The sequence below is a fragment of the Phyllostomus hastatus genome, unplaced genomic scaffold (assembly GCF_019186645.2).
Source record: "Phyllostomus hastatus isolate PE091 unplaced genomic scaffold, TTU_PhHast_1.1 phas_scaffold_21, whole genome shotgun sequence".
NCBI lineage: Eukaryota > Metazoa > Chordata > Mammalia > Chiroptera > Phyllostomidae > Phyllostomus > Phyllostomus hastatus.
The window spans coordinates 13,567,262-13,593,142 of NW_025334017.1; the positions used below are offsets into that span (position 1 = coordinate 13,567,262).

The 25,881-nt window shown below is 46.7% G+C and overlaps 1 protein-coding gene across 1 annotated transcript; it reads right to left on the reverse strand.

Annotated features, from left to right (window-relative positions):
* Positions 1–9,701: 9,701 nt before the first annotated feature.
* PRDM14 (PR/SET domain 14) lies at positions 9,702–23,997 on the reverse strand. Its single transcript, XM_045861371.1, has 7 exons — positions 23,256–23,997; positions 22,980–23,033; positions 22,735–22,892; positions 21,266–21,542; positions 17,324–17,526; positions 11,648–11,749; positions 9,702–9,929 (listed from the first exon to the last, which is right to left on the reverse strand). The coding sequence occupies exons 1-7, from the start codon at positions 23,995–23,997 to the stop codon at positions 9,702–9,704; spliced, it is 1,764 nt and encodes a 587-aa protein (XP_045717327.1).
* Positions 23,998–25,881: the final 1,884 nt, after the last annotated feature.

Here is a 25,881-nt window from a genome sequence, read left to right on the forward strand (position 1 = left end):
GTCATGTTATGGAAAATAGTTTTCATCAACAGAAAACGTTCACTATATGGTGCATGTCTGGGGAGAGAAGTTTACAAAAGTTTCTGTTTAAAAAAGAAAACGTATAGACGTGATTTGGATAGAGATTGGATGTTTAGGTGGTTGGGTGCTCAGAAAGAGAAAGCAGTCATTTAAAAATCTCCGTTCTGCTCCTCTTCAAATCCGCTCTCCCCTCCTGCCTCCCTCGGGTCGCCACGTTCGGAGAAGCAGGCTGGGGCTGCAGGAAGGTCGCTACTAGCTTCCCTCCCAGAACCTACCCTCCCCCCCCCCCCCCCCCCCCCCCCCCCCCGATCCCACCACATGCAGGGAACCCAAGCACCCAAGGTTCCTGGTTAGCTGCGGAGGGGAGAGGCGGTGAGAGCCGGGGAGGGGCCGGGGGACCGCCACCCTCTGCCAGAGGATGGGGCGGATGGCCTTTCTTGTTTATCGAGGCGGACGCGGTTGTGGCGTCTCCACCTCCTCTCTCCCCAGTGCCCTTCAATGTGTTGAATTCGGCAATCGATCGGAAATTACAAGGCCAATTAAATGCCCTCCGATTTAGAGCTCTGGTTAGGCCTGAAAGACTTCAAACGGCCCCTCAGTCCCTCGGAGGTCTCCGCTGCAGTGACCTTTGGCGTCCCCTTACCCAGAAATGTGCCCAAGGGGATCACTGCGCGCGGGAGAGGGCTGCGCCTCTTCTGGCAGCCCCAACCCCCTCCCCGGCTGTGTGTGTGGGGGGGGGTGGGGGACGGTCTTAGCGACTCAAAGTAGAGACCGGGTCGATGCCCACTCGAGACCAGAAGACCAGGGGGGAGGTGGAACCCGGGCAGCCGCTGGGTCCGGGAAACGCAGCCCCGAGACTGTCTCAGCCATCTGGTGACTCCGAGGCATCTGCTGGCGAGTCCCTGGGATCGGCGATCACATTCCCACATTCCTCAGAATCTGCCATGTTGCCCCCCACCCCACCCACCCCAGTACCACAACCACCCCATCCCTGTCCCACAACCCTACGCCCCTTCTGCGCTTTTCTTTTTCCACCTTGACTGCGGCTTTGCACCCAGTTCAACAGCAAATGTTAACCGAGCTCGTGCCTAGATTGCATATTTGTTCATAGAAGCCTTAGCGATGAAGTAGTCCATCCTCCTCCTTTGACAAATAAGGAAAGCGCGACCCAACAGAGTGGCAGGCTCGCCCTGGATGGCCTGACGGCTTCAGTGCATAAAGACTGCCCTGAAAAACCAAAAATAAGGCCTGTTGGGGGTTTTCCTATGTAATAATGTCCCTCTGCCTAGCTAGCTACTAATACCTGGAAACCTGTGGTTTCTACCAGTCTTCAATGACGACGCAATAGACACGCTCTCCATGGATACACACCTGCTGTAGAGACGGTTTGTGTTCTTTTTGGCTGAACTTTACAGTTGGTCCTTGAAACACAAGTGTTTGAACTGTGCGGGTCCACTTATAGGAGCCCCCCCTGCCCCCCCCCCCCCCCGCCAACACCATTGAATGCAGTGGGCTCTTCCCGTCCTACCGCGGCGTTCCCATACGCGGTTTCAACAAACCGCGGGTGGAAAACACTCCCAGTGGCAGGTTCCCAGCCGCTGATGCCCACTGCGATGTAAGGTGCTGTCTCCCAGCTGCAGTTGGTTGAATCCGCCATCACGAAGGGCTGACTGTAGTGAAAACTTGCTCTGGGATTTTCAACTTCGCTGCATTTGGAGGCCCTACCCGCCCTTCCTCACATTGTTCAAGGGTCAACTGTAAACTGTGAGCTTTTTTAGGTTTGTAGAAAGAATATCAAACATTCTTCGAAACTGAAGTTTTAATAGCCAACCAATACTTCATATTACCCTGTTGCTGAACATCTGCGTTATCAGTTTCCTTTGTCAAAAACAGTGCTAAGGGCAGTTCTCGGCCTGGGGATGCGGGGACGCCCTTCCCTTCCCTCCCCTTCTCCTCTCCCGCCCCCACCCCAGGCGTTTAGCCTTTTCTTTTCCCTCTGCTAAGCTCCGAGGGATGCCCCCCACACCCCGCCTTTTTTTTCCCCCCTGTAACTTGTTTCCTAAGCCTCTGCAGCCTAACTGGCTCACTTCTACTACCTCTGTAACTTTCTAAATAAACTGTCTCTTATAATAAAAATTTAAAAAAATGGTGCTAAGAACATCCTTCTTGACAAATCTTTGCATTGCTGACTCAATAGAATGGGTTCCTAAAACTGGAATTACCAGGTTAAAGACTACAGGCCTTTTTAAGGCATTTGGTGCACAGGACTGGATTGCTTTCTAAAAGAGTTGCCCAGTCTGCGTACTGGACCTAGCAGAATGAGGGTGCCCTTCAATTACAAGTGAGGTTGAGAATCTGTGGAGGCCATGAAAGTGACAAGTCTAGTTGTGGCTATAAGGTGGTGGTGTGGGATTCTCAATGCATCATGGGGTAGTGTATGCTCTTTATCCCATTGGGCTTGGCCACTCTAGCCCTAAGCTCCATGCCTATTGTTGACTGAATGAATACATTCCCACCTTGCCCCCCACTTCCATAGGTCACACAGGGCGGATCTCTGGGCTGACACTCTCTGCCTGGTAACTCTAGGTATAGCCTCATCATCATGATGTCTCAACCCAGGCATGTGCCCTGACTGGGAATCGAATCTGCGATGCTTTGGTCTGCAGCCTGCGCTCAATCCACTGAGCTACGCCAGCCAGGGCGATGTTTCTCTTTTTAAGCAATATTTATTATTTTTTAGAGAGAGGGGAAAGGAGGGAGAAAGAGAGGGAGAGAAATATCAATGTGTGGTTGCCTGTCACATGCCCCCAACTGGGAATCATACCGGTGGCCCTTTTTGGTTGACAGGCCGGCACTCAATCCACTGAGCCAAACTAGCCAGGGCAGGAAAGATGTTTTTTTTGACATAAAAGAACTCATGATTTGGTGGTAAAGATCTTTAAATAACTAAAGATTTGCTTAAATGACGGAGTATGTTTATTTTGTAAAAGCATGGCTGAAAATAAATCTTCGTGACCTCTGGGTGAAATAGGCATGTGAATATAAAATGCTTTACATGACATGAATGATTCAGAATAGAGCATACAGTGTATTTGTGTTTGAAATGCAAAAATAAACTTAAATCGCTCTGCATGATAGCAATCCCCTGCACTTGCTGCATGCCCACCAATTTAGCCTGTTTTCTAGCAGTTTATCCACCAATCACCAAGTGAGTTAACGCTCCACCCAGGGAATGCTGATGGCAGCATTAGCCATAAATAAATAAGCTAATATGTACAATAGCTAAATGAATAGACTTTTCCTCGGTGTTTTATGGCCTGAAAAGAATGCAGCTTTTCATTAAAGGAATCATTTGAAAATGTGGAAACTGATACTGTCACAGCCCAGTGCTCTCTGCCCATGGATAATGGCCTCCATTTTAGTCCAGGGTGGGGGAGCTGATGTCCATTTACTTTAGCAAAGATTGTTATTGAATGAAACCTTTAATGGGGGCGTTTATGATCCCACTCCTCTAAGAGCTCAGGGCTGCCTTACTATATAGTCTCTCCCTCCACCTTGACGGCTTTTAGAGAGAATCAATACAGGTAATATGCTGGCTGGTGGTCAGCAGTCCTTTAGGTAGAAAGGTGGAGCTAAAATGGAAACTGACAGGTAGCCACTTAGAGAGAGGGCCTGGGGTCAACACGTGAAAGTGAAGCTCCTCTCGGGAGAGAGGGAGCGTCTGGCGGGCACATCACAGCCAGTGCTGAGATCACGTAGGAGGCGGTCAGGAATAAAGACTAGATCGCAGAGGGCAGGCCCCTCGGAGCTCAGGCAAGGCCTTCCATCAGGGTGGTACTTTCAGAACCCCAGAATTCACAGTGGTTCGTCCACCTGTAGTGCCTGTTAGCCTTCTATCCAAAATGAGCTCATTCCTGTGGAGTCTTTGGTAAGCTGAAACGGCCTAACGCAAGAAGCACTTAACGTTAGGACCCATCTTGCTGGCATATGCACAGGATAAGCGGAGATGAAGCACAGTTGCTCACAGACCCAGTCCAGAGCCCTGGGGCTCGATGCTGCGTGTGGCTCTCGAGGCAGGGGCTGAACGGGCCACACCTGTGGCTCCGGGTGTGCACTGCCTCTGTGGACGCTCACTGCAAAACAAACCTGAATGCTTTTTTCACATTTTGCCTTTTTTCCTTTGAAGCAAAAAAATTCTGTGTATATTTCTTCGCGTTAGCAAAAATACGTACTAATACAGGTCTTTTGTAAAAGCAAAGTGGTGTAAACTTTTGAAAGCGAGGACACCTGTTCCTACCAGCAGTCTCATTTTTTAGATTGCAGTGAAACACCTATTATGCAACTTACCATCTTACCGTCAAGTGTGCAGTTCAGTAGCACTAAGTACATTCACGCATTGTGCAGCTGCCACCACCATCCAGCTCGAAAACTCTGTTCATGTTGCAAAACTGAAACTCTCTACCCTCAAAACTTTCCCCTCCCTTCCCTTCCTGCCCCTGGCAACCACCATTCCGCTTTCTCTTCCTATGGTTTGACTACAATAGTTGTTCTTTTATGACTGGTTTACTTCATAATGTCCTCAAGTTTCACCCATTATGTAAGCAGCATGTGTCAGAATTTCCTTCAAGGCTAAATAATATTCCATTGTGTGTACAGATCACATTTGTTTGTCTGCTCATGGGTTGATGGACACTTGGGTTGCTTCCACATCCTGGCTATTTTGAAGTTGTATTCTTTGACCCTAAATTCACTTACTCATTTTTTTTCCTAGATAGTTTTTAAAAATCTCCAAGACCTAGAAAACCTTCCTGAGATTCTTAGAAAAAAATAAAACTTCATTTGAAGCATCCCAAGCCTCCTGTCCCCATTCCAGCCCCATTCCTCAGCATTTACTATTAAGAGTAGATACTATAACGATGGCATCTTTTCAACATGATGGATGTTTTTCACACCTCACCTCACCCAGGGACTCAGTAGTGCGGAGGAGGGTCCTGGGGCTCTGAGGTTGTACATGAGTTTGGGGGGATTCTCATCCTTAGGCAAGCTTGAGAAACGGGCTGTAGCTTGATAGGGATCCTTTACTACCAACAAGCCTCTTCTATTTGGGATTAAATATGGCTTCTGTGTCTGGCAGTATGTCATCTATTATTGGACAGTTAGGTGCCAGACATCAGCTCAGAGGCTGAATAGGTAAACAGCTGTAACCACAGACCCACTCTTCATTTAATATTTGTTGTTGTTCAAGTCCAGTTGTCTGCATTTACAGCCCCCTCCTCCCTCCCCTGATTCCATGCCCCCCTTGGCTTTGTCTGAGTCCCCACTCTTCTCTTGTCACATCTGAAACACATTTTGGGTTGTGGAAATCCCCCTATTCTGCACTGAAGTATTTCTGTGATTAATTCACTCCCCCCATTTTTTAGTGTTTCTCAACACTTTGTATTTGTTATTCAAGTAATTTAGATGGAAAACCCCCACTTCTTCATTTCTATTCTTCTCCCTCTCAAATCCCACCACCCTGCAGGACCCCCAGGCTCCCAGAGCTGTGGTTAGCCCAAGGGCTTTTGGCTTGCATATCTCAGGGCTATTTTTAGCATTGTCCTCCCTTTCTGCAAAAGGAAAAAATTTGAATCCCATCCTGCCTTCTCTGGACTGCCCAGCCTTAAGCTCCTAATCAACCTGAAGATTTCAGGCTCTCCTACTACTGAGTTAGACCTGCCTTCAGCTTGCCCAGGGGGCTTTGTGGCTGAAGGGATTTACAGCAGCCTCACTGTAAGCAAGAACCTGGGACAGCCTTGGAAGACACCCTGCCGTCCTTAGTGGACCAGAGTTTCAAAATAAAATTTAAGAGATTCTGGTTCCTGTACCTTTAAATCAGATAACCCAGGAGAATTCTCCAAGAGGACTCCGCCTACCTTCCTAGGTTTAAGTACAGTCTTAAAATAATCAGAGGTGAAGATCACCTTTTCAAAGGAAAAGTCCTGTCTTTAACAAGCTCTAGTGAGCAGTGCACCCTGTTAGGCCTTTGTTGTCTTGCTGCATTTAATTGGTTAAGAATGAGGAAAAATCACAAATGTGGCCCTAAAGTCTTACCTAACATTTTTATTGGCACTTTAAAAATAATTGATATAGAGATATAAATGTCAAATAGAACACACCATGTAAGTAAATGGAAGAACACAGCATTTTAAATCATTTTATAAAAACCAAGAATGAAATTTCAATCTCTTTGGTACCCTTCCTTGATAGCAAACATTTTTTCACAAAGTACTAAACCCAAAACAAATTTCACAAACCCCCCCCACACAATTTATCCCACCTTTTTATATATGATTACAAAAATCCTGAGAAAATGTCAGATGAAAGACAGTGAGAATATTTTATCCTGAGACTATATATACAAATAAGACCATAATCTTCTCCTTAAACATTGTCTTCCTTAGCTGTAATTATGGCTGGCTATCTCACTTCAAAATATTTTAGTTTTACTGGTTACTTTAAGCCAACAAAGCAATGAAAATTCTTTGCAACAATAAATGGAAGCTGAAAAATACCTCTTACAACAATGTAGAAAATTGTTTTCTGAGATCCCCATATTTTATGAAAAGATGATCAATGTGGAGTAACTTTCTATTTTATATTACTCTTAACACTATTTGTCTTTTAAAAATTTGATTCTTCTATTTTTGACATGTCAACAAAAGTGTTTTGACATATTCTAGTTAAATATTTCTGTTGAAAGAACTCACTGTATAAATTTGTTCTCCTGAAATGTGGGTCGGGTCCATAAAAAAATAATTCAGTGCAATTGTGGCCCCTAGGACATCACAGGGTTTGCTGAAAGCACTCAAGCCCTCCATGACCAACGTGTACAACCTGTCATGTCAAATTCAGACCCAGCAATGATAGACAGTCAGGGACAGTATTTGAGACTTAATCATATTGTGAACGGCAATTCCTTGCAACCCCAACCTGCCTGCCCTGTGGTGACAAAGTGAGCAATGACTTTATGGCCACGATGCTGAGCTGACTGCTGGCCCCATGGGGGACCCAAGTGTCTGTCTACTTTGATAGCTTTGTTCATTCCAACTTCCCTTGGACACCCTAAGGGTCCATTAAGAGCTTCATCAACATCATGGGTGCCACTCTGAGCCTGGCTATTTTTCCAGGGTTCAGATGTTCCTTCTTGTATATATTTTCTAGTCTAATGAATGAACAGGTGATATATCACCAGACAGAGACTCAAGGAGGGAAAAGGAAGATGAGCAGAGACACTCACTCACTGAGAGGTGGTCCTTAAATTCGATTGGCCAGGCTAGTAGCTGTTCCACAGTTCCAACAGGAAAATGATGTCTGAGTCCTGCTGGTACCAGTTAGTCCCCAAAGGAGCACTATCGAGAATCTGCATTCTACTGGTTCCTCCCAACTGAACAGCTTCGTGATTCTGCTAAGTCGCCTTAGCTACTCAGTTTTACCCATTGCTCTCCGGGGACCAGGAGGATAAATCAAATAAAGAGATGGTTTTCAAACTTAAATACGGATTGCTGAGCCCCACGCCCACAATTTCTGATTCAGTGGATGCTCAGTTGGGCCTTTGTAACAAGTTCCCAGGTGACGACGCTGTGCTGCTAGTCCAGAAACGCCACTCTGGAGAACCACTGAAGGAAAGCACATGTAACAATAAAAGGTGCATAATTCTGTCTCCCTTTTGCTTTGGCTGGTTAAGAGAAAGGAAATACATTTGTTAAGTATCATGAAGAATACAAGTCATTTCACTGTATTTAATTCTCACAACACCCTACAACGAAATAACTATTTTATGAATGAGGATGTTAAACCTCAGCAATTAAATGAGGTGCCTGACATCCCACAGCGTGGACATGGTGGACAAAGTTTGTCCAACTCTGAAATCTGTATCCTATTTGTTATGTCCCAACAGTCTTCAGCCAGCACAATTGTATTAACTCATTCTATTTTCTATGTGGCAATGTGTCTCCTACTTTGTCTTATTCTATTTTGTATTATTATTATAAGTTGACCCAAATTATGTTTAGAAATAGGCAAAATACACATTTTAAACAAAGAGAGCTTAAGGTAATCACTGAAGAAAGATGCCATGAATTGATTGTATTTTCCAAACCAAAATTTGATATATGTAATCAGATCAATATGACCAAAGCTTCTTCAACTGTCTATAGTTTCCAGTTAGTGTGGGCTTGCCCAATCCACAGAGTATTATTTTGCATGCATGCATTTTAGAGTGCCTTTAGAAAACAGAAATATTACCTTCTTTGCTACTATTATGGTTCAAAACACAAAGTGGTTCATTTGAGTTATTCATCTAGTGAAAAAATTGGCATCACACCAGATTCTGATGTCTTGCTTTACTGTTTGATTTTTAAAACAATGTTCAAACCCATAAACAGTAAGAAATACATTTTGAACTAGCAGTCAAAGGAAAGTCTGCCTAATTACAAGATGAGCCCCAATTCTTTCCCTGACCATAGTTCTGACTTAATTAACATGAACTAAAACAGCCCTAACACAACAGGGCACATTCCCATTAGGATAAATGGCTCAGACCCCGTCACCGCAGCTAAGCATTCCCTAGAGGAAGATCTGTCACTGCTTTTCCACGTGCACTCCAGCACTCCCTCTGTCTCAAAGGACTGGGCCACAGCTGGGAGCCTCCCTCTGGAAGGAGCATCTGTTCCATAATGAATTTGCTCCATTTTGAGATGCGGACCGTGGATAAAGGGTGTAGAAAAATCCTTGGTCGTCAATAGAACATGTGATCTAGTAGCTAGGTAGCCTACAAAGCACTTCTATTCTGCTCATGCTGGTCTTCTGTGTAAATATCTAAGTTTGTTGTTACTTTCCTTAATATAGGGCAGAATGGGATCATTAGTAGAAAAGCGCTATTTCTACTTCCTTAGCAGGAATCATGAATTGAGCATACTGGTGAGGTAGGAGGCTGGGCCGTGGAGGCCGGTGGCCCTGGCTTTGTCCCTCGGAGGCACCAGTTCCTTATTCTGGGCCTCGATCTCCTCATTTGTATAGTGCTGAACTCAGGGTCAACACTCCATAAATGTTGGCCATTATCACCCACGAGATGAGTCTCCCATCCCCCTGAACATAGAAGAGATTACTCCTCACACCCCGACATCAGCCTTGTCATAACTTATATGGCACATTTTAAAAACTGAGTTTCTTTGTTTTTACACTCTATATACTATCATGAACCCGCTAATTTAAAAAAATCTAAAACATTTTATTTGTCCATTCATCAGGCATGAAACCAGGCTTAAAACTAGAGCAACATAAATACATTTGTTTTTTAGTATATTGAAATTATTTTAGCCTCTTTGTTGGGTAATAATTTTTCTTTCCCAATTGGTAGAGGCCACAGATGGTGGAGTGAATGAGTAACTTCTGTGACCTCTGAGTAATCCTGTGTGGGGCTAACCGAATTATTAACAGACATTTGCCACGTGACAGGGAAGAGGGCTGGGAACTAAGGGTTTAAAATGAATCACATAGAGAGGAGAGATTAACTCATAGTCAGTTCCATTTTTCAGTGTATCTCAATGGAATTATCATCTGTTCACACAACACACAAATAAACAAGAAAAATAAAGACAGAATCCAAGTTCTTAGTTTTCACAACATCCCCAAACTGAGGGCTAGCCGTCTTCATGAAACTTCATGTGGGAGCAGAAGGCTTCTTGATCTGGGAAGGTTTTCCCACAGATGCTACAGGAGGAACCCTGGTCCTCCTTGTGTGAACGGCGGACATGGCTGTCATGGGCAGCGTGCGATGCAAACGACTTGCCACAGTGTTTGCATTTGAAGGGTTTCTCCCCGGAGTGCTGCCTGATGTGTGTGCGAAGTATGCTGGAGGCAGTGAACTTCTGCCGAGAACAGAAAGCAGAAAAGCAAACTTCCATCAACCAGAAGACCAAAGAAACAAAGGGTTTACTTTCATTATTACTGATGCATATGTCACCCCACAGTTTTCCAGCAGAGGAACCTTGAGTATGAATGCTCTAGAGTATGCCAAGTCAACAAGAGTAGCCTTTTCATAAAAGGACATGATGGATGTGTCATTCTGGCTAGTTTTGAGTAACCCAGGCTACTAGAACAGTGGCTTTTTAGTGTCTAAAATCACCTGTGGTCTGGTTAAAAATACAGATTGATAGCTTAAGCCCAGAGAATGTACCCAGTAAGTACACTCTTTGGGGTAATAAGGAATGCATTTAAATAAGTAATTCTGATGTAGAGGGTCCTAGGACCACACTCCAAGCTAAACTGCATTACACACAATGTAGCTAATACCGGCCAATGTCTTCGCTTCTGTGTACCCTTTTCCCAATTTCCCAAGGGTTACACCTTACGAACTGTAATACACCACTGGGATATTGATGTTGATAGAGTTAAGATACAGCAAATCTTCATCATAAATATCCTTCATGTTGCCGTTTAATGGAAAAACCTAGTCCCTTATACTCCCATTTTAAAAATTTTTTAATTTTTAATACTTACCTAAGGACTTTTTTTTTTCATTGCTTTTAGGGAGAGGGAGAGAAACATCAGCATGAAACAGAAGCAGAGATTGGTCATCTCCCATATGCTCCCAGCCCTGGGACTGAACCCAACACCTAGGTTTGTGCCCCGACCAGGAACTGAACCCACAGCCCTTCGGATACAGGATGCTCCAACCAACCGAGACACACGGGCCAGGGCCCTCTCCCATTTTTTTTCTTAAGCCGTGGCAACCACTAACCTGTCCTCCATTTCTATAATTTTATCATTTCAGAATGTTAGGTACACGGTATCATATAGTATGTGGTTTTTCTCACTTAGCATAATTCCCTGACGAGCTGCCCAGGCTGTGTATGCAGTTCATTCCCATTTATTGCTGAGTGATGTTCCGTGGTGTGTGGGCCCACCTTTCCCACCACTTACCCTGCGAAGGACACCTGGGTTGCTGGGTTGTGTGGGACTTACAAGGCTAGCTAAAAAAAAAAAAAAAAAGTCCAATTGTTTTGCAGAGTAGCTGCAACATTTTAGATCCCCAGGTACTTTTCCGTTTTTATGTATCTCTTCTTTTGTATCTTCTTATGTATCTCTGCTTTCCCCTTTCCTTTTCCCTTCATTCATAGCAATACTATGCTCTGACCTTTGTTGACGATACCCAGGCACGGTCATTGTCCACCATCTTACGTAGTGGGAGTCCACTGTGTCATTTCATCACCCCGCCCGACATGCCGATTTGGCAACAGGTGGTTGTACCTGACCATCATAAGCAAATGTGAACATATTTGGGGGTGGAAATGGGGATTGACTTGATAGTAAAAACTCGTTATAAGCCAGGCTTGATGCTTCAGGTTTCTGTCCCTGGCCACCAAAACAGAGCTCAAGGCAGATTCAGGGCGTCCAAACTTTTGGTGTCTCTGGGCCACACTGGAAGAAAACGAGTTGTCTCAGGCTGCACATTGAATACACAAACACCAGTGAAAACTGATGAACAAGAAAAAGGGTTTAAGTAAATTTATGATTCTGTGTTGGGCCACATTCATAGCCGTCCTGGGCCATGGGTTGGACACCCCTGCTAGGAGGTTCCACTTACCTTCGTACAATACACACACTGGTAGGGTCTGTCTCCAGAGTGGACTCTCATGTGCTTATTCAGGCTGGAAGACTGAGAGAAACATTTCCCACATGTAGAACACTAAGGCAAAAGAGAAAGCATAGACTTGCAATCACATCTTCCTCTAACAAGTTAATTTCCCTGCGATGTTAACTATTGTATTAATTATGTATCTGTAAGCAGAGGATCAAGCAGGCCGAGGCTAATTGGTAGTAGCCAGACCCACTGGGACTGCACTGGAGAATCCAGCAGTGTGGGTTCTGGTCCAGGGCCTGCCCGGTGCTAATGTTATCTAACATCTTTGTGTTGTCAGTTGCCTCAGAGGTAAAAATGTGGGAATTAAATAGGGTCGTGGTGTTTAATAGAGGCCTGAATTAGTCCTGTTCTGCCCATAAGTAGCTGCATGGCCAGCACTAGTCAGTTAAAGTTGGAATCTGTCTCCTGATTTTCCTCATGGGCAAAATACATCTCTGCTTGTCTTACAAGGTAAGCACTACACAGTTAATTCAATACACATTTTTCTTGTAAAGATTTCTACTTATTTTTTAGAGATAGGAAGGGAAGGAGAAGGAGGAGAGTAACATCAGTCTGTTGCCTGTCATACTCTCCCAGTTGGGGACCTGGCCCCCAACCCAGGCATGTGCCTTGCTTGCCAGGGACCCAACAAAGGCAACCTTTCCATTTGTAGGCTAGTGCTCAATCCACTGAGCCACGCCAGGTAGGGCTCAACAATTATTTATGAAGTACCTACTATGTGCTGGATACTCTGCTAGAGATAAGGAGCTAAAAACAGAGTTGGGGATGGTGAATATGTAGACCAGCAATTCTCACCCTTTTGTACCACAGGGCACACATAAATTACTAAAAATCTGCAGCACACCAAAAAAATATACCTTTTGCCAATATGACAAAAAAGGTATAATTTTGATTTATTCATGCTAAACAGTTATTGTTTTTTGTTTTTTTTTTTAATATTTTATTTATTTATTTTTAGGGAGGGAAAGGAGGGAGTGGGAGAGAGAAAGAGAGAGAGGGAGAGAGAGAGAGAGATCAATGTGTGGTTGCTGGGGGTTATGGCCTGCAACCCAGGAATGTACCCTTGCTGGGAATCGAACCTGGGACACTTTGGTTCCCAGCCCGCGCTCAATCCACTGAGCTACGCCAGCCAGGGCTAACAGTTATTGTTGTATTGGCAGTTGTCATTTTTTAATTTGACAATTTAAGAGAAAAGAGGTCAGTGTCCCTGACTTAATAGTCGGATATTGTATGTTTTAAAAATTCTTGTAGCACCCTGGTGGAAAATCACTGATGTAGAGCAAAATGGCAACATAGGTGGCAAGATGACCTGTGATATGTTGTGCCCACAAAACAAGAGTAGGATTTTGGGGGTCCAGAGGGAGCATGTGGTACAGCCACCTGCTGTGAACAGTTCATATAACTTCTCTGTGCTCTTGACCCTGCTGACTCCCGCCTAATCTTCTCAGGAGCTCCGGACCAGGTGGAGGAAACTACTCTGCTTCCAGGTCCTGCCTTGCCTGCCCCGTATACTTATGAACAGAGGGGAGAGTGAGTAGTTTTAGATTGTGGGATTTTGGGTGGGTCTTCCATAATTTTTCTGTAGTGCTTGAAATTTTAATGATGAGTGTATATGATTGTTGCTAGAGTAAAAAAAAGATGTTTGAGATAATATTGCAAAAAGAACAGATTAATTATAAAAAGGAAGCAATAAGAAAAAGAAACTGTTCTTTCCTTTTGTGCTTAGGATTTGTGACTCAGATGGAAAGAGTACTCTTTTGTACATCACTGCACACAAAGCAAGGGGAAGAAAAAAATGCATCCAATCTGACACATTCTGTTAAAATTTCAGAGCTCGAAAGATAAAGAACAATTTCTACAAAGAAGAAAACTGGGCCCTGGCTGGTGTGGCTCAGTGCCTTGAGTGCCAGCCTGTGAACTAAAGGGTCTCCAGTTCGATTCCCAGTCAGGGCACTTGCCTGAGTTGCGGGCCAGGTCCCTGGTGGGGGGTATGCAAGAGGCAACCACACATGGATGTTTCTCTCCCTCTCTTTCTCCCTCCTTTCCCTTCTCTCTAAAAATGAATAAACAAAATCTTTAAAATAAAAAAAGAAGAAAACTGGTGATGTATGAAGAAACAAGAGCCAGATTGGCATCAAATGACAGAAGAAAATGGAATGATGCCTTGAATATTCTGAGGGAAAAATCATTTCTACCTAGAATTCTGTATCCAGCCAAATTGTGAGAGATATTAGAGTAAAATATCCTCAGATAGAGTAGGATTCAGAAAACCTTTCACTAGGTAGCCTAAATGCAATTACTTGAAGATATGCCCCAGTAAATACAAAAAAAGAAATCAAGAAAGAGGAAGTGTAGAATGTAACCATCAGTAGAACTTATTCAGATTAAGAAAAAAACCAATAACAAACAGCCCAAATGATAGTTCACAAACCCAGAAATCACTGGCTCAATCCAGAATAAGCTTTAGGAAGAATGTAAATGTCCCCAGATAAGTTACACAATTAAGAAATGAAATTTCACCCTGGCCAGGCAGCTGTTGCTTAGAGCATCGGCTGACAGGCCATGGCTGCGGGTTTGCTCCCCAGACAGGGCGCACACAGGAGGGGGCGCAGTGAGTGCGGAACAAGTGGAACAGCGGGCAGATGTTTCTCTTTCTCTCTCTAAAAATCAGTAAATTAAATAACTGAATTTCTTGCAGTTACAAATCCTAGCAAAAACAAAGTTTACAAGGGAGTCAAAGATAAAATAAGTTAAAGTCTTGCTAAATTTGAGCAATTTATGGAGTATGTGAAATAATGTTTTCTGAAAAAACAAAACAAAACAAACAAAAAAAACCCCAACAACAACAACAAAAAAAACCGAAGCCGTCTCTCCATGGGTCAGGTATTTCAGAAGGCTGGATAGAACCAATATTCTGAATTTATGTGTGAACTGTGGGTGGTTGTTGCTACAGAGTACAGGGCTCTCCTGACATTTTTATTCTGTGTTCTACATCAATTTTGCTGGACTAGACTCATCTGAAAGGAAGTGAGTACATTCAGGTTTAAAGGCTGGAAGTAGGATGGTAACCCAGGGTTTTCATTGCTGGTTGTACACCCAGCTGCTTCTGAAATTTTTGTTAAAAATCATTTATCTGAAGTTCTACATGTGTATTTCACTTGCTCTTTTTCTTCTGTTCAACTTAAATGTTATCTTTTGGGCTTCTGTGGAAATTAAAAATGTATTTTCTCATGGTAAAAGTTAAATACTACTCAATCTAAAGTATGTAAAATAAGGAAAACTACAAGAGAATAAAAATGTTGCACAGTAAAATCAGAACAAATACCCGGAAAATCGTAAACACAAGGGCAAAGCGTCATGGACCACACACAGCCCCTGAGCTCCGGACGGCATTCTCAGCCAGAGACGGGAAACCCCGTGTTAAGTGGCATTTAGAGTCACGATAAGTGGCAGTTAGAGCTTGTGAAAAGGTAAGTAAAGCAGCCCTGGGAACACTGAGTATGACAGGACTCACTCAGCCTTTGATTGCCAGTTTAAAATTATTTCTTCCGTCTCTCGGAAAAAACAACTCCTCTTATGAAGGTCAAGTCTTCGCTTTCTTTTTTTTTCAGATTTTATTTATTTATTTTTAGAGAGGGAAGGGAGGGAGAAAGAGAGAGAGAGAGAAACATCAATGTGCGGTTGCTGGGGGCTGTGCCCCGTAACCCAGGCATGTGCCCTGACTGGGAATCGAACCTGCGATGCTTTGGTTCGCAGCCCGCGCTCAATCCACTGAGCTACGCCAGCCAGGGCAAGTCTTCGCTTTCTTACCAGCTTCCAATTATTCCTTATCATTCTCACCTTCCATCCGTCTCTAGGCTGACAGCCCCCAAAGGGGGCAGTGCCCACCTATAGCTCCCCTGCTCAAACCCCAGCACGGGGCCACTGCTGTCAGTGTTCAGGCAAACGACACGTCCCACATGCTAGTAGAGATTTTTTATCCTAGGAGAAATTTATTGACATAACTTTGATAACCTTTTCCTGAACTCAACTTTAGTAAAACCAAAACCAACACAGTCCTGTAGTTTCTGCTTTCCTAACAAACACCCTGTGGTGTGGGTGAGGCAAACATGGCGAATGTCCTCAGTGCCATTCCCCATCAGCTGTGAGACCCGCGGCGGGTTTCTATGCTGACCGATGGACATTACTGAACCTAAAATAGGCAGTGGCCACAGCTAAAACCATGCGGGGCCATCACATGTCGAATTTCAGAATATAAACATGTCCAAACCCCAAATCCTAAAATTAATGAAACCTGGCTTGTAAAACAGTACAAAAACATGTAGCAGATATACATACTTTCAAGGACAGAAACAGACAAACCACCGGACAAATACAAACTGTCAATAAAAGATTTTAAAATTTAAAAGTTCATTAAAGACCTCATTAATAAAAATACAAATTTGTGCAAGATCCCGATTTTCACGGATCAGAACGACAACAGAAACAGGATGAAGCGACTGCAGGAGACTGGGGCCGCTCAGCTTGCTGCAAGTCCCCCTTGGCTGGAATTCACACGGACACTTTCCCTGGAAGACACTTTAGCTCCTTAACTCGAGTGCCTTGAAATTCTACACGCTCTTTGACCCCAGTCTTCCACTTCTAGCAATCTACTCTACAGAAATAATCAGAGATGAACAACAGAAGTAATAATTATTTCTTAAAATTTTTATTGGTTTGTTGATTGGAGAGAGAGAGAGGGAAATATCAGTTTGTTGATTCACTTATTTATGCATTGATTGCTTCTTGTGCATGCCCTGACTAGGGGCGGAACTGCAGCCTTGGCGTGTATGGTGTAAGGATGGTAGAACCAATGGAGTTGGCTACGTGGCCAGGGCCAGAAATAATAGTTATTTTCTATAAAATATTGTTCAGCCCTGGCTGGTGTAGCCCAGTGCATCGAGCGTGGGTCTGCAGAACAAAGGGTCGCTGGTTCGATTCCCAGTCAGGGCACATGCCCGGGTTGTGGACCAGGTCCCCAGCTGGGGGCACATGACAGCAACCACATGTTGATGTTTCTCTCCCTCTTTCTCCTTCCCTTCCCCTCTACCTAAAAACAAATAACTAAAATCTTTAAAAACATATTGTTCACTGCAGCAATCTTGGAGTGACTTGCACATAAATCAAGGCTCAACCATCGGATGTACAGGTGCAGCCATCATGTGTTTACAAGTTAGCTTGTGATGCAATCCTAAGTCAGAAAGTTAGCCTCACCATATTCACTATGACCTATGTATGTTACAAATACACACACCTTGAAAAATTATACCTAAAATGTCCTAACATTGGGCCATAGCGTATCAGATGGCTTTTGTTTTGTTTTTCCCCCTCCATATTGTATTTTGCAAGCACGCACTATATTTTCATGCTAAAAAATTGAAATCAGCAGTAAAAATTTTAAAGGGTCACCAGGTGAAAGAAAACATAGTGACCACTCCTCTGTGCCTCTCTCTGTGACAGCAGGCACCGCACCCAGGAGGGTCACCCTGTCACCCAGTCACACGGAGGAGGCCCTCAGTGTGTTGGGGTTTTGGGCTGAGTGGTGGGCGGGGCCGTTTGCCCCCACAACCAAGTTCTCACCTTGTGAGGCCGGTGCTTCTCGTGGACGTGGAGGATGTGGATGCGGAGCCGGTCCCGCTTCTCGAAGGACCGCTTGCAGAGAGAGCAGGGGAACTTCCTGTCACCCTTGTCCACACAGGGGGTGTACTTGAGATGTTTATCCCTGTAGTATTTGTAGGTAAACACCTTTCCACATCGGTCACATCTGTAACCTTCTGTAGACTCTGTCAAACACGGGGACAAGAGCGGTGGCTTTGTCAGCTACCTTACCTCATTCTTACTTCTTTCAAGGCAGTTTTAAAAAACGTTCCCTTATAGGAAAGTTTAAAAATACGCTGAAGTCAAATAATAAATCCTCACGTGCCCAACACCAATCTTTGACAACATCCAACTCATAGCGAATTTTGTTTTAATTAGCATCACTTCCCTTCATGACAGAGTACTAATTTATCATTTGGTCCATAAATGGCTCGCATCAATCTCACACATCCTGACTGGCACTTGTTACAAGGTCAATAACCAAAACTTGCCTGCTCTGCCCCTTTCAGATCAGCCTGAGCTACAAGTTCAAAAACAGCTCACTCAGGACAACGATGGACACCCAGAGCTCACGCCACAGACTTCCCAAGTGTTGTTCCACTTGACCCCACTTACAAAGTCTCAGGCACCCTCTTAGCTTATAGGTTACTTCTCTGAATTTTGGGAAAGGTTCCAGAGCTAAAATCTTCACATACAAAGTAAGGATGACAGTATCTTGCTTTCCTTAATACATAAGGTTATCGTTATGGTTAATTTATTCGAACTTTAATGAGTCGTTACCACAAGCGATACTACTAGTGAGTGATAAATAAGATGAAGAAAGGTGAATCGTTTTTCACCAGTAGAGGAGGGGGGTGGATGGGGAGAGGTTAGAGAGGGTGCTGCCAACTTGAACAGAAAAGCTGCCAGGCCCAGTTTACCTACACGTTGTGGGGGAGGGTAGAGGCTGGGGCCACCTACAAAATAGTCTCTGTGGAGGACACTCTGGATTCCAGAGGATAAGCGGCTTTGAGGGCTCACGCATCACCTAGACCTCATTGCCTGGTCCCCGGGAGGGAGAAAGGAGCCAGGAGTGAGTATATGCAAGAATCTGGAGATGGAAATCTTTTTAGCATCAGGACAGCAGGGAAGCTATCCATCAGGGGCTTTGTTAGTTAACAACTATGTCCCTGGCACATTTAACACTGGCTAAGGAAATAAACCCTTAAGTAAATAACCAGGAAGGCAGCCACCAACCCCAGGATAATCCATCTCATCCCCTTATACCCGCCCCTGTCTACCACTTTCATTGAGGTGCTAATATTCTCCAAATCCCCAGGTTGGACTGGTTTTTGCTCAGACCTAGAATTTTCCTTGGTCAGAAATACCTGGCCTTTCTACTTCCTGGGATGGGAAAAAGGGGTCTAAAAGATGGGGCCAGGGATTTTTACAAATCAAAGAACTAGAACACACGAACATTCAAAATATGGGTCCTAGAAATTTACCTTAACCTATTTTTATCCTGCCCCCCCCTTTCCTCCTTCCCCTCACCCCAGCTCAATCAATGCTCTTTGATCCACGGGTTCCTCAATCCCAAACTGATGCTTCTTGTCCCACCCCAGTTCAGGCTGAGTTTTGTAAGGATTAAGAGTTGTTGTCACATTCCACACCTCCAGCCCCCAAAACACACACTGGGCAGGCTGCATACTCAAATAACCCGCCCACATAGGGTCCAGGCCCTTCCCTCCCACCCAGGGCCTTAAGGGGAAGGGTCTCACCAACCCTTGCGGAGAGCCTTTGAGAAAAGGTTCTTTGTGAGAGGACAGAAGAATTTTTATTTTTCTTTCCTTTTTATCCTATCCAAGAACATTCCTAACAGAAAACAAATGAATCCATCCCTTATTCCTCCCAACAAATCAAATCCTTTACAAGTTCTCTCCCACACGTTGTCTAAAACATACTTTACCTTAACAGTGCTGTCAGCATTGGATAATTTCCTTCCTGATTGGAGCACAGGTAAACTGATGATGCTCCTCCCCCCTCTCACCATTCACGTAAGCCCTCATCCCTGTTGCGTATGCGCTTGGGGTCTCTGCTATTTGCATATTATTCCACATCCATAAGTCTTCATTTACTTAGTTATTTAACTATTGAGCACTGAGATTGTGCTTTTCCACTAATATGGATGATGCTGTAGCAAAGACCCTTGTGGATAAAAAAATCCTTTGGGACTATTTCCTGAAGATAAATTTCCAGAAGAGTATTACTGAGACATCAAAGGTTATGAACACTTTAACAGCTGCCTACATCGTGGTAAAGAATTTTTTAGAAAGGATTAACAAGTTCGGCCAGTAATTAAGCATGTATTTGTCTCATTATCTATTTTTAACTTTTATTTTAAAAGCAGTAGAAAGATTTTTTGGGAAGTGACCAAAAAGCCATGCTTGGCTCGGTGCTAAGGATGTGACAACTCAGAGCCCCGGTTGAGTCCCACCATCTCGCCCCCACCCTCGTGCTGGGGTAGTGGGGAGATAGTTCAGCAAAACGGTCCTGACAGGCCCTCATTATTTGAATTCTTAGAAAGATACCTCTCTCTCATTTTTTTTTTTTTTTTACCTCCTAATCCCTTGTGACTGCGTTGTTGCCTTTGGCCTCACCATCCCCCAGCCTGGGCTGTCTTCTCTCTCCCTGCCTAACGCACCCGCATTTCATTTTACCCCTAAGCAGCTTTTCCCGGTTGAGTCCTAAGTGTCCTCCTCCTCCATTCAATCCACACTGGGATCCAGGAGCAGGGGATATGTAGGTTTAGGGTTATTTCCTGCCCTGAAGGACTCAGTCTAGCATGGAGACATGCATGTGGACAATCACTGCAGTGGGTGATGAATGCAATTCACTTTTTCTTTTACCTGCTACTAGCTCCATTTATTATAACATCAGGTGTCCTTCTACCTGATTATACACGTTACAGTCACTTGCACTTGTCCCACTTGCAAACAAGACCAGTGGTTCCCAAGCTCCTGTGTAATGAAAATCACTCCAGGAGATTTTTAAAAATGTAAATTCCAGAAGCGCACTCCCAGAGAGTGGGTTGGTGGTCTTTTAGCTCCTTGCTACTAAAATGTGGTCCAGGGACCAGCAGTACCCGCATCCTCTGGAAGCTTGATAGACACGCGGAATCTCAGGTCCCAGGCTGGAACGAGCCCCTGCACCTTCCCAAGATTGCCCAGGTATTCAATCAAAGCCACAGGAAAATGTGAGTGAGTCTAGCTCAACACCTGTCAAACTTGACTGAGACCCACAGTAAAAAATACATTTTCTATTTGAGACCCAGCGCGCGCGCGCACACACACACACACACACACACACACACACACACACACATTCATTTGAAACAAAATTTCACGATGCTTGCTCTTGCTTTAGTGAGATTCACATCAGTATATTCTACCCTAATTTATTCTTATTTTCTCTTTCTCTTCAATGCAAATCACCACTAAGTTGATTTCTCACCCAATCAAGACACTGCAACCCATCACCCGAAAAACACTGCTCTGGAGCCGTGACTCCATGGGCAGCGTTAGCCTGAGCAGAGAGGAATCGGAACCTGGCTCACCTAAGGCGGAGGTTGCCTCCGTTTAGTTCGCTTTTATTGTTTAGTTCGCTTTTATTGCGATCTCTGGGTGGGGGGAGAAGGGGTACAAGAAAAGGGATCCTTGTGAATAGAAGCAGCTTCAGCAGCTGTGGAAAGACAGAGGGCCTTTTCCTCCAGCTGGGTAATGCCCTCCTGGTTAGAGACACTCTCAGTTTAGTCTCCTGCATTAAGCCTTCGGGAGGGCGGAGCTCCACAGGCAGCTGAGAAACTGCGGGAAGGTGCTCCAGTTTGGAAAAGGGCCCGGTGCTTCCACGAGGAGCTCCTCACTGGGCAAGGCAAAGCTGCGCACTCACCTTCAGAGGTTCGAGACGCCTGCGCCTGCTTCCCGGGCTCGGTCTCCTGAAGGCTCACGGGAATGTCCAAAAACTTTTCATAGCAGTCTCCATACCACACAAGGAGCTCTTGGTTCTGGTAGATCTCCTTGCAGCTCTCATAAAATATCTGCCCTTGACATTGCACAGCAACCAGGTTCTGCTCCTTAGGGAAACGGGCGCAGTTGACATAGGACATCCAGTTCCCTGCGCCTCCTTTTCCATCTATAAAGTGGCTCAAACGACCGTCTTCAAAGATCTACATGAAATAAGAAATGATGTTCGGAATTTACTTTTTTTGGCCTAAACTATGAAATAAATTTACATGTTAAAAGTTTATAATCCAATCTCACACGTGAGTCCATTAAATATATTTGTTATGAATCTTATTACTATGCCTAAATAATTTTATATTAGCTCAAGGACATCTCTATAGGTGATGTGACATTAAAAAAAATTTTTTAAGTTTTATTTATTTATTTATTTTTAGACAGAGGGGAAGGGAGGGAGAAAGAGGGAGAGAAACATCAATATGTGGTTGCTTCTCACATGCCCCCCACTGGCAACCTGGCTGGCAACCCAGGCAGGTGCCCTTACTGGGAATCAAACCAGCAACCCTTTGGTTTACAGGCTGGCAATCAATCCACTGAGCCACATCAGTTGGGGCTAAAAAATTTTTTACGTTATCACTTTCTTGATTTCCAAATTTCTATAGTGAGTGCATATTAATTTCATAACCAGAGGTAAGGGAAACAAGGAGGTTACGTTCCATTCCACCACTTAAAGGCAACCAATTCATTTTGTATTTTATCCCAGCCTAGTTTTCATGCTGATTAATGAAGCCATATTTTAATTATTTTTCTGCCCTTGGCAATTTCCACTGTCTGGATGTTTTGTTATTATAAACAACACCGAGGTTCACATCTTCCACATAGTCAGATTTTCAGCTTACTTCCCTGAACTATATTATTGGAAGTAGAAATTCAGGGTCAAGGTGGTTAGTTAATATATTCTGACAAATTGCAGTCTATCCGGCAGGCCCCATACACAGTCAAGAGTCTCCGTTTTTAGCTAACTTCATAGGCAAATGATACAAAAAACTTAATTTTTTTTAAATTTCTTTTAGCATCATCTCAGAATCACTCTATTGTATTTAAAGCAATTGTTGTTGTTGTTGTTGTTTTTACCTATACACAGCACAATGTATGAGTTCTTTAAACGTACACATCCTGGCTCATGTTCAGACTAAAATGAGTTAGAGCACCAGAAGACACTCAGGATTCCTGCAGAGCTGCTATCTATCAGTCAAGGTCACAGGGTGAGGCTTCCCCTCCCTTTACAGCACAAAACAGGCAACACAACCAGCAAACTGCTGCCCTGGTCCCCTCTCCCAGAGGGACACAGGCAAGGTGTTTCCCCTCCAGTCCCATCCTGACCAAAAACATATTTACCTCCCACATCAGAGAATTGTCCCCGTAGGTCTTGACTTCGCTGGCATTGACCACTTTACCCTGAAAGGGCCCAAACCTGACTCCTTTGGCAACGAGGCTGCAGCAGAAGACACCAAAATGCGGGACTTCACCAAACAGCATCTGTCTGAGGCAGAGACCTAGGAGACCCCGAAAAGGGAAGCAGATGAGAAAACTGATTGCATTCGTCTGAGGGGAGAAATCCAAGCAAGGAGCTCTTTGCCTACCTTCTGGTAGTTGAAGGGAGTCTTGGTCCACAGTCTGCGGAAGACACTCAGACCCTTGAAAAAGGCAGGGTGAAATTCTTATTTTCCACTAAAAGTATTACCAAATCCTTTCAGGAGGCCATTACCCCTCTCCTCCCCCAGGCTCCCTGCCCTGCAGCCCTCTCTGTCCCCCTTCCGGACTCAGATCCACCCTGAGGTGCCCCTTCCCGCCCCTCACCCCATCCGATTCCCAACCATCCCGACCCCTCACCCCGGGGCTCTGGGAACCGCCTTTACCGGAGCCGTCTGCGGGGACCACGAGGCCCGACGCGGCGTGGGGCGGGCGCGCCGTGTGCTCCAGGCTGGGAATGGCCCCGTACAGAACCAAGTGCAGGTCCTCCTGGGTGAAGTGGTACCGCTGAGCGGACTTCCTCTCCTGGTTCGGGCGTGGGGACTCATCCTCCGACTCCTTGCTGGGGAAGTAAGGTAGCAGCTGGGAGGTCCTCAGCCCCTCGGGTAACAGCGAAGCACCCACAGGGGGCGGCGGGGGCGGCGGGGGCGGCGGGGCCGGCGGGGGCGGCGGCGGGGGCGGCATGAGGACGTCAGGTCCATAACACTGGCCACTGTCGCTTCGGCCACCGATGTGGGCCAAGTCTTCCGTGGGGGCCCCAGTATAGTCGCGGCTGCTGTTCACGAAGTGTTGCAGCTCCTTGGGGAAGTGGGGAAATGGGTACCACGGCGGCAGCTTGCCGTGCCAGGGCAGATCGTAGAGTGGCTCCCTCTGCAGGGCCAGGCCCGGGCTCAGCAGGGGAGGCGCGGTCCGGAAGGCCAAGGGGGCCATGGTCTGGGTAGCAGACACCGCAGGGACAGGGAAAGGTTGGTAATCCTCCTCCGCGGCGGTCGCGCTGCTCCCGTAGGGTCCATAGGGTGGGAAAGGCGTGTAGTACGGGCCCAGGTGTTGGGGGCTGCTCTGGAGCCTCTCGGGCGGATAGTACACCTTGTCCGGAGGTCCGGCTTCACCTGGCGGCCGCAGGGCCATTCCGGGCCACAGCGCGCGGCGGGTCTGCGGAGAAGCAAGCGCGGCTCAGGACGCGCGGCTCCACGGCCGCGCTCCTGCCCGCCGGGCCTCCACACCTGAGCCAGCCCCAGGGCCAAAGGGAATCGGACACACTCCTAGTTTGATCCCGCAAGCCTTGCCTCACGAACAAAACAAAAAGAGCAAAAAACCCAAAAGAACTCTCCTCCCCATCTTCCCCCAAAACGAAATTCTGTCGGGATCCTGCCCGACTCCAAGTTCCAGGTGAGGGCCGCCCTTGCCTTCCCTCTCCAAACACACCTTGACCAAGCGGCGTCGGTTTCCGAAACCCACTCTCTCCACCAGGCCCCAAACCCGGCTCCCGCAACATTTGTTTTAAGAGCCCTCTCCCGCCCTCTTCTCGGTCCAACTAGGCTCTTCCCAGGGTCGGGGGAGCCGCGGGGCCGTCCCAAGCCCGAGGCTGGGTCGGGAGTTGAGCGCAGGCTCGCCTGGGCTTGGGGGCAGGGCGCAGCCCCAGGCGCTCTCGAGTCCCGCAGGAAAAGAAGGAGCGAGAGTCCCGGATCGCATCCCGCGGGAGGCGCACTCCCAGAACCCGGGCCTGACTCCGCGGTCCCAGGCAGTCGGGCTGCCCGGAAAGGCGCCACCTCCGGCTCCCCAGAGGTCCAAAGCCAGCGCCGGGTTTCCCAACTGGATTGAGTCCCGCCACTTCCCAAGTCCCTCGGGTCACTCCAGTCTCCCCACCTGGGGCTGCCCCTCGGGAGCAAGGTGAGACCAGCCTCAGGACCCGTGGGGGGCGAAGCCCCAGCTGCTCCCTCGCCGCTGCCTGAAAGGATGGCGTTTTAATGGACACAAGTTCACTAAGACTGGAGAATGGAACGTCTTCAGGGTCGGCGGGTCTCGAGGGCAAGATCAATGAGCCCAGTAAGAAAACCAAGTAGGGTCGTGACTCAGAAATTAAAGAACACGGGGTCAGCGGAAGAGGTCAACCACGACGGAGGCTTCTGCCCCGCTCCTCTGAGCCCCCCAGGGCGCTGCGCTCCCAGCCTCTCCTCATCCCGAGGACCTGCAACTTGGGGTTGAGAGGTCCTTAATGAATAAAATCCCCGGAGGGTAAAACGACCTCCCCAAACGAACTGCGACTACTGCCTGCACTTCCCACCCGCCCAGGTAGACGGCGGCCCTGGGTACCGGGGCGCCCCGGGCCCGGCACCCACCTTCCAGAGCGCAGCCACCGAGCGGGCACCTCCAGGACCCTGAAAAGGCGGCGCGGGATCTGCACCGGGACCGGTAGGCTTCGGGCGGGCCGGGGCGGCCGGGCTGAGTCTTTGGGCTGAGCTTGGGTTTAAGAGGGCGGCGGGCAGGCGGAGCCCCGGGGCTTGGACCAGGCGAGGGTGGGGAAGGGATGCGGCCCCTGTGAGTCCCCAGGCCCGGCCCGGCCCCGCCCACTGCAGCCATTGGCCGACGCTGGACTGGCCCCCAGCCCTCCGGGGGTCGCGCTCGTGACTCCTCGGTCTCCGACCCGCCGCCGGCTTTGCGCCGCGGCGCGATTGCCGCCACGTGTGCGTCACGCTTGCGGAGTGGGGGAGCAGGGAGCCGGCGCGGGTGTTACCCACGTCCCGGACAAGCCCTTTGCCCGCACCCCGACTCTGAAGCCTAGCCCGTGGGGCCAGGACGCGCGTGCCGAGGTTGCGCCCCGCCCTTCGGCTTCGAGTTTCCAGGAGCCGCGCCTGGCCGAAGGCTGCAGTGAATGCAAGGGCCTGATGGGCGTCTGTCCTTTTTACCTCGTGGGGATCCCGGAGGCGTCCGCAACGCTTTCGAGGCTCCGGGGCTTTTACTTCTTACGTGCTGACTTTCAGGCCGAGGAGAGGTCCCCCGCGCGCCACACCT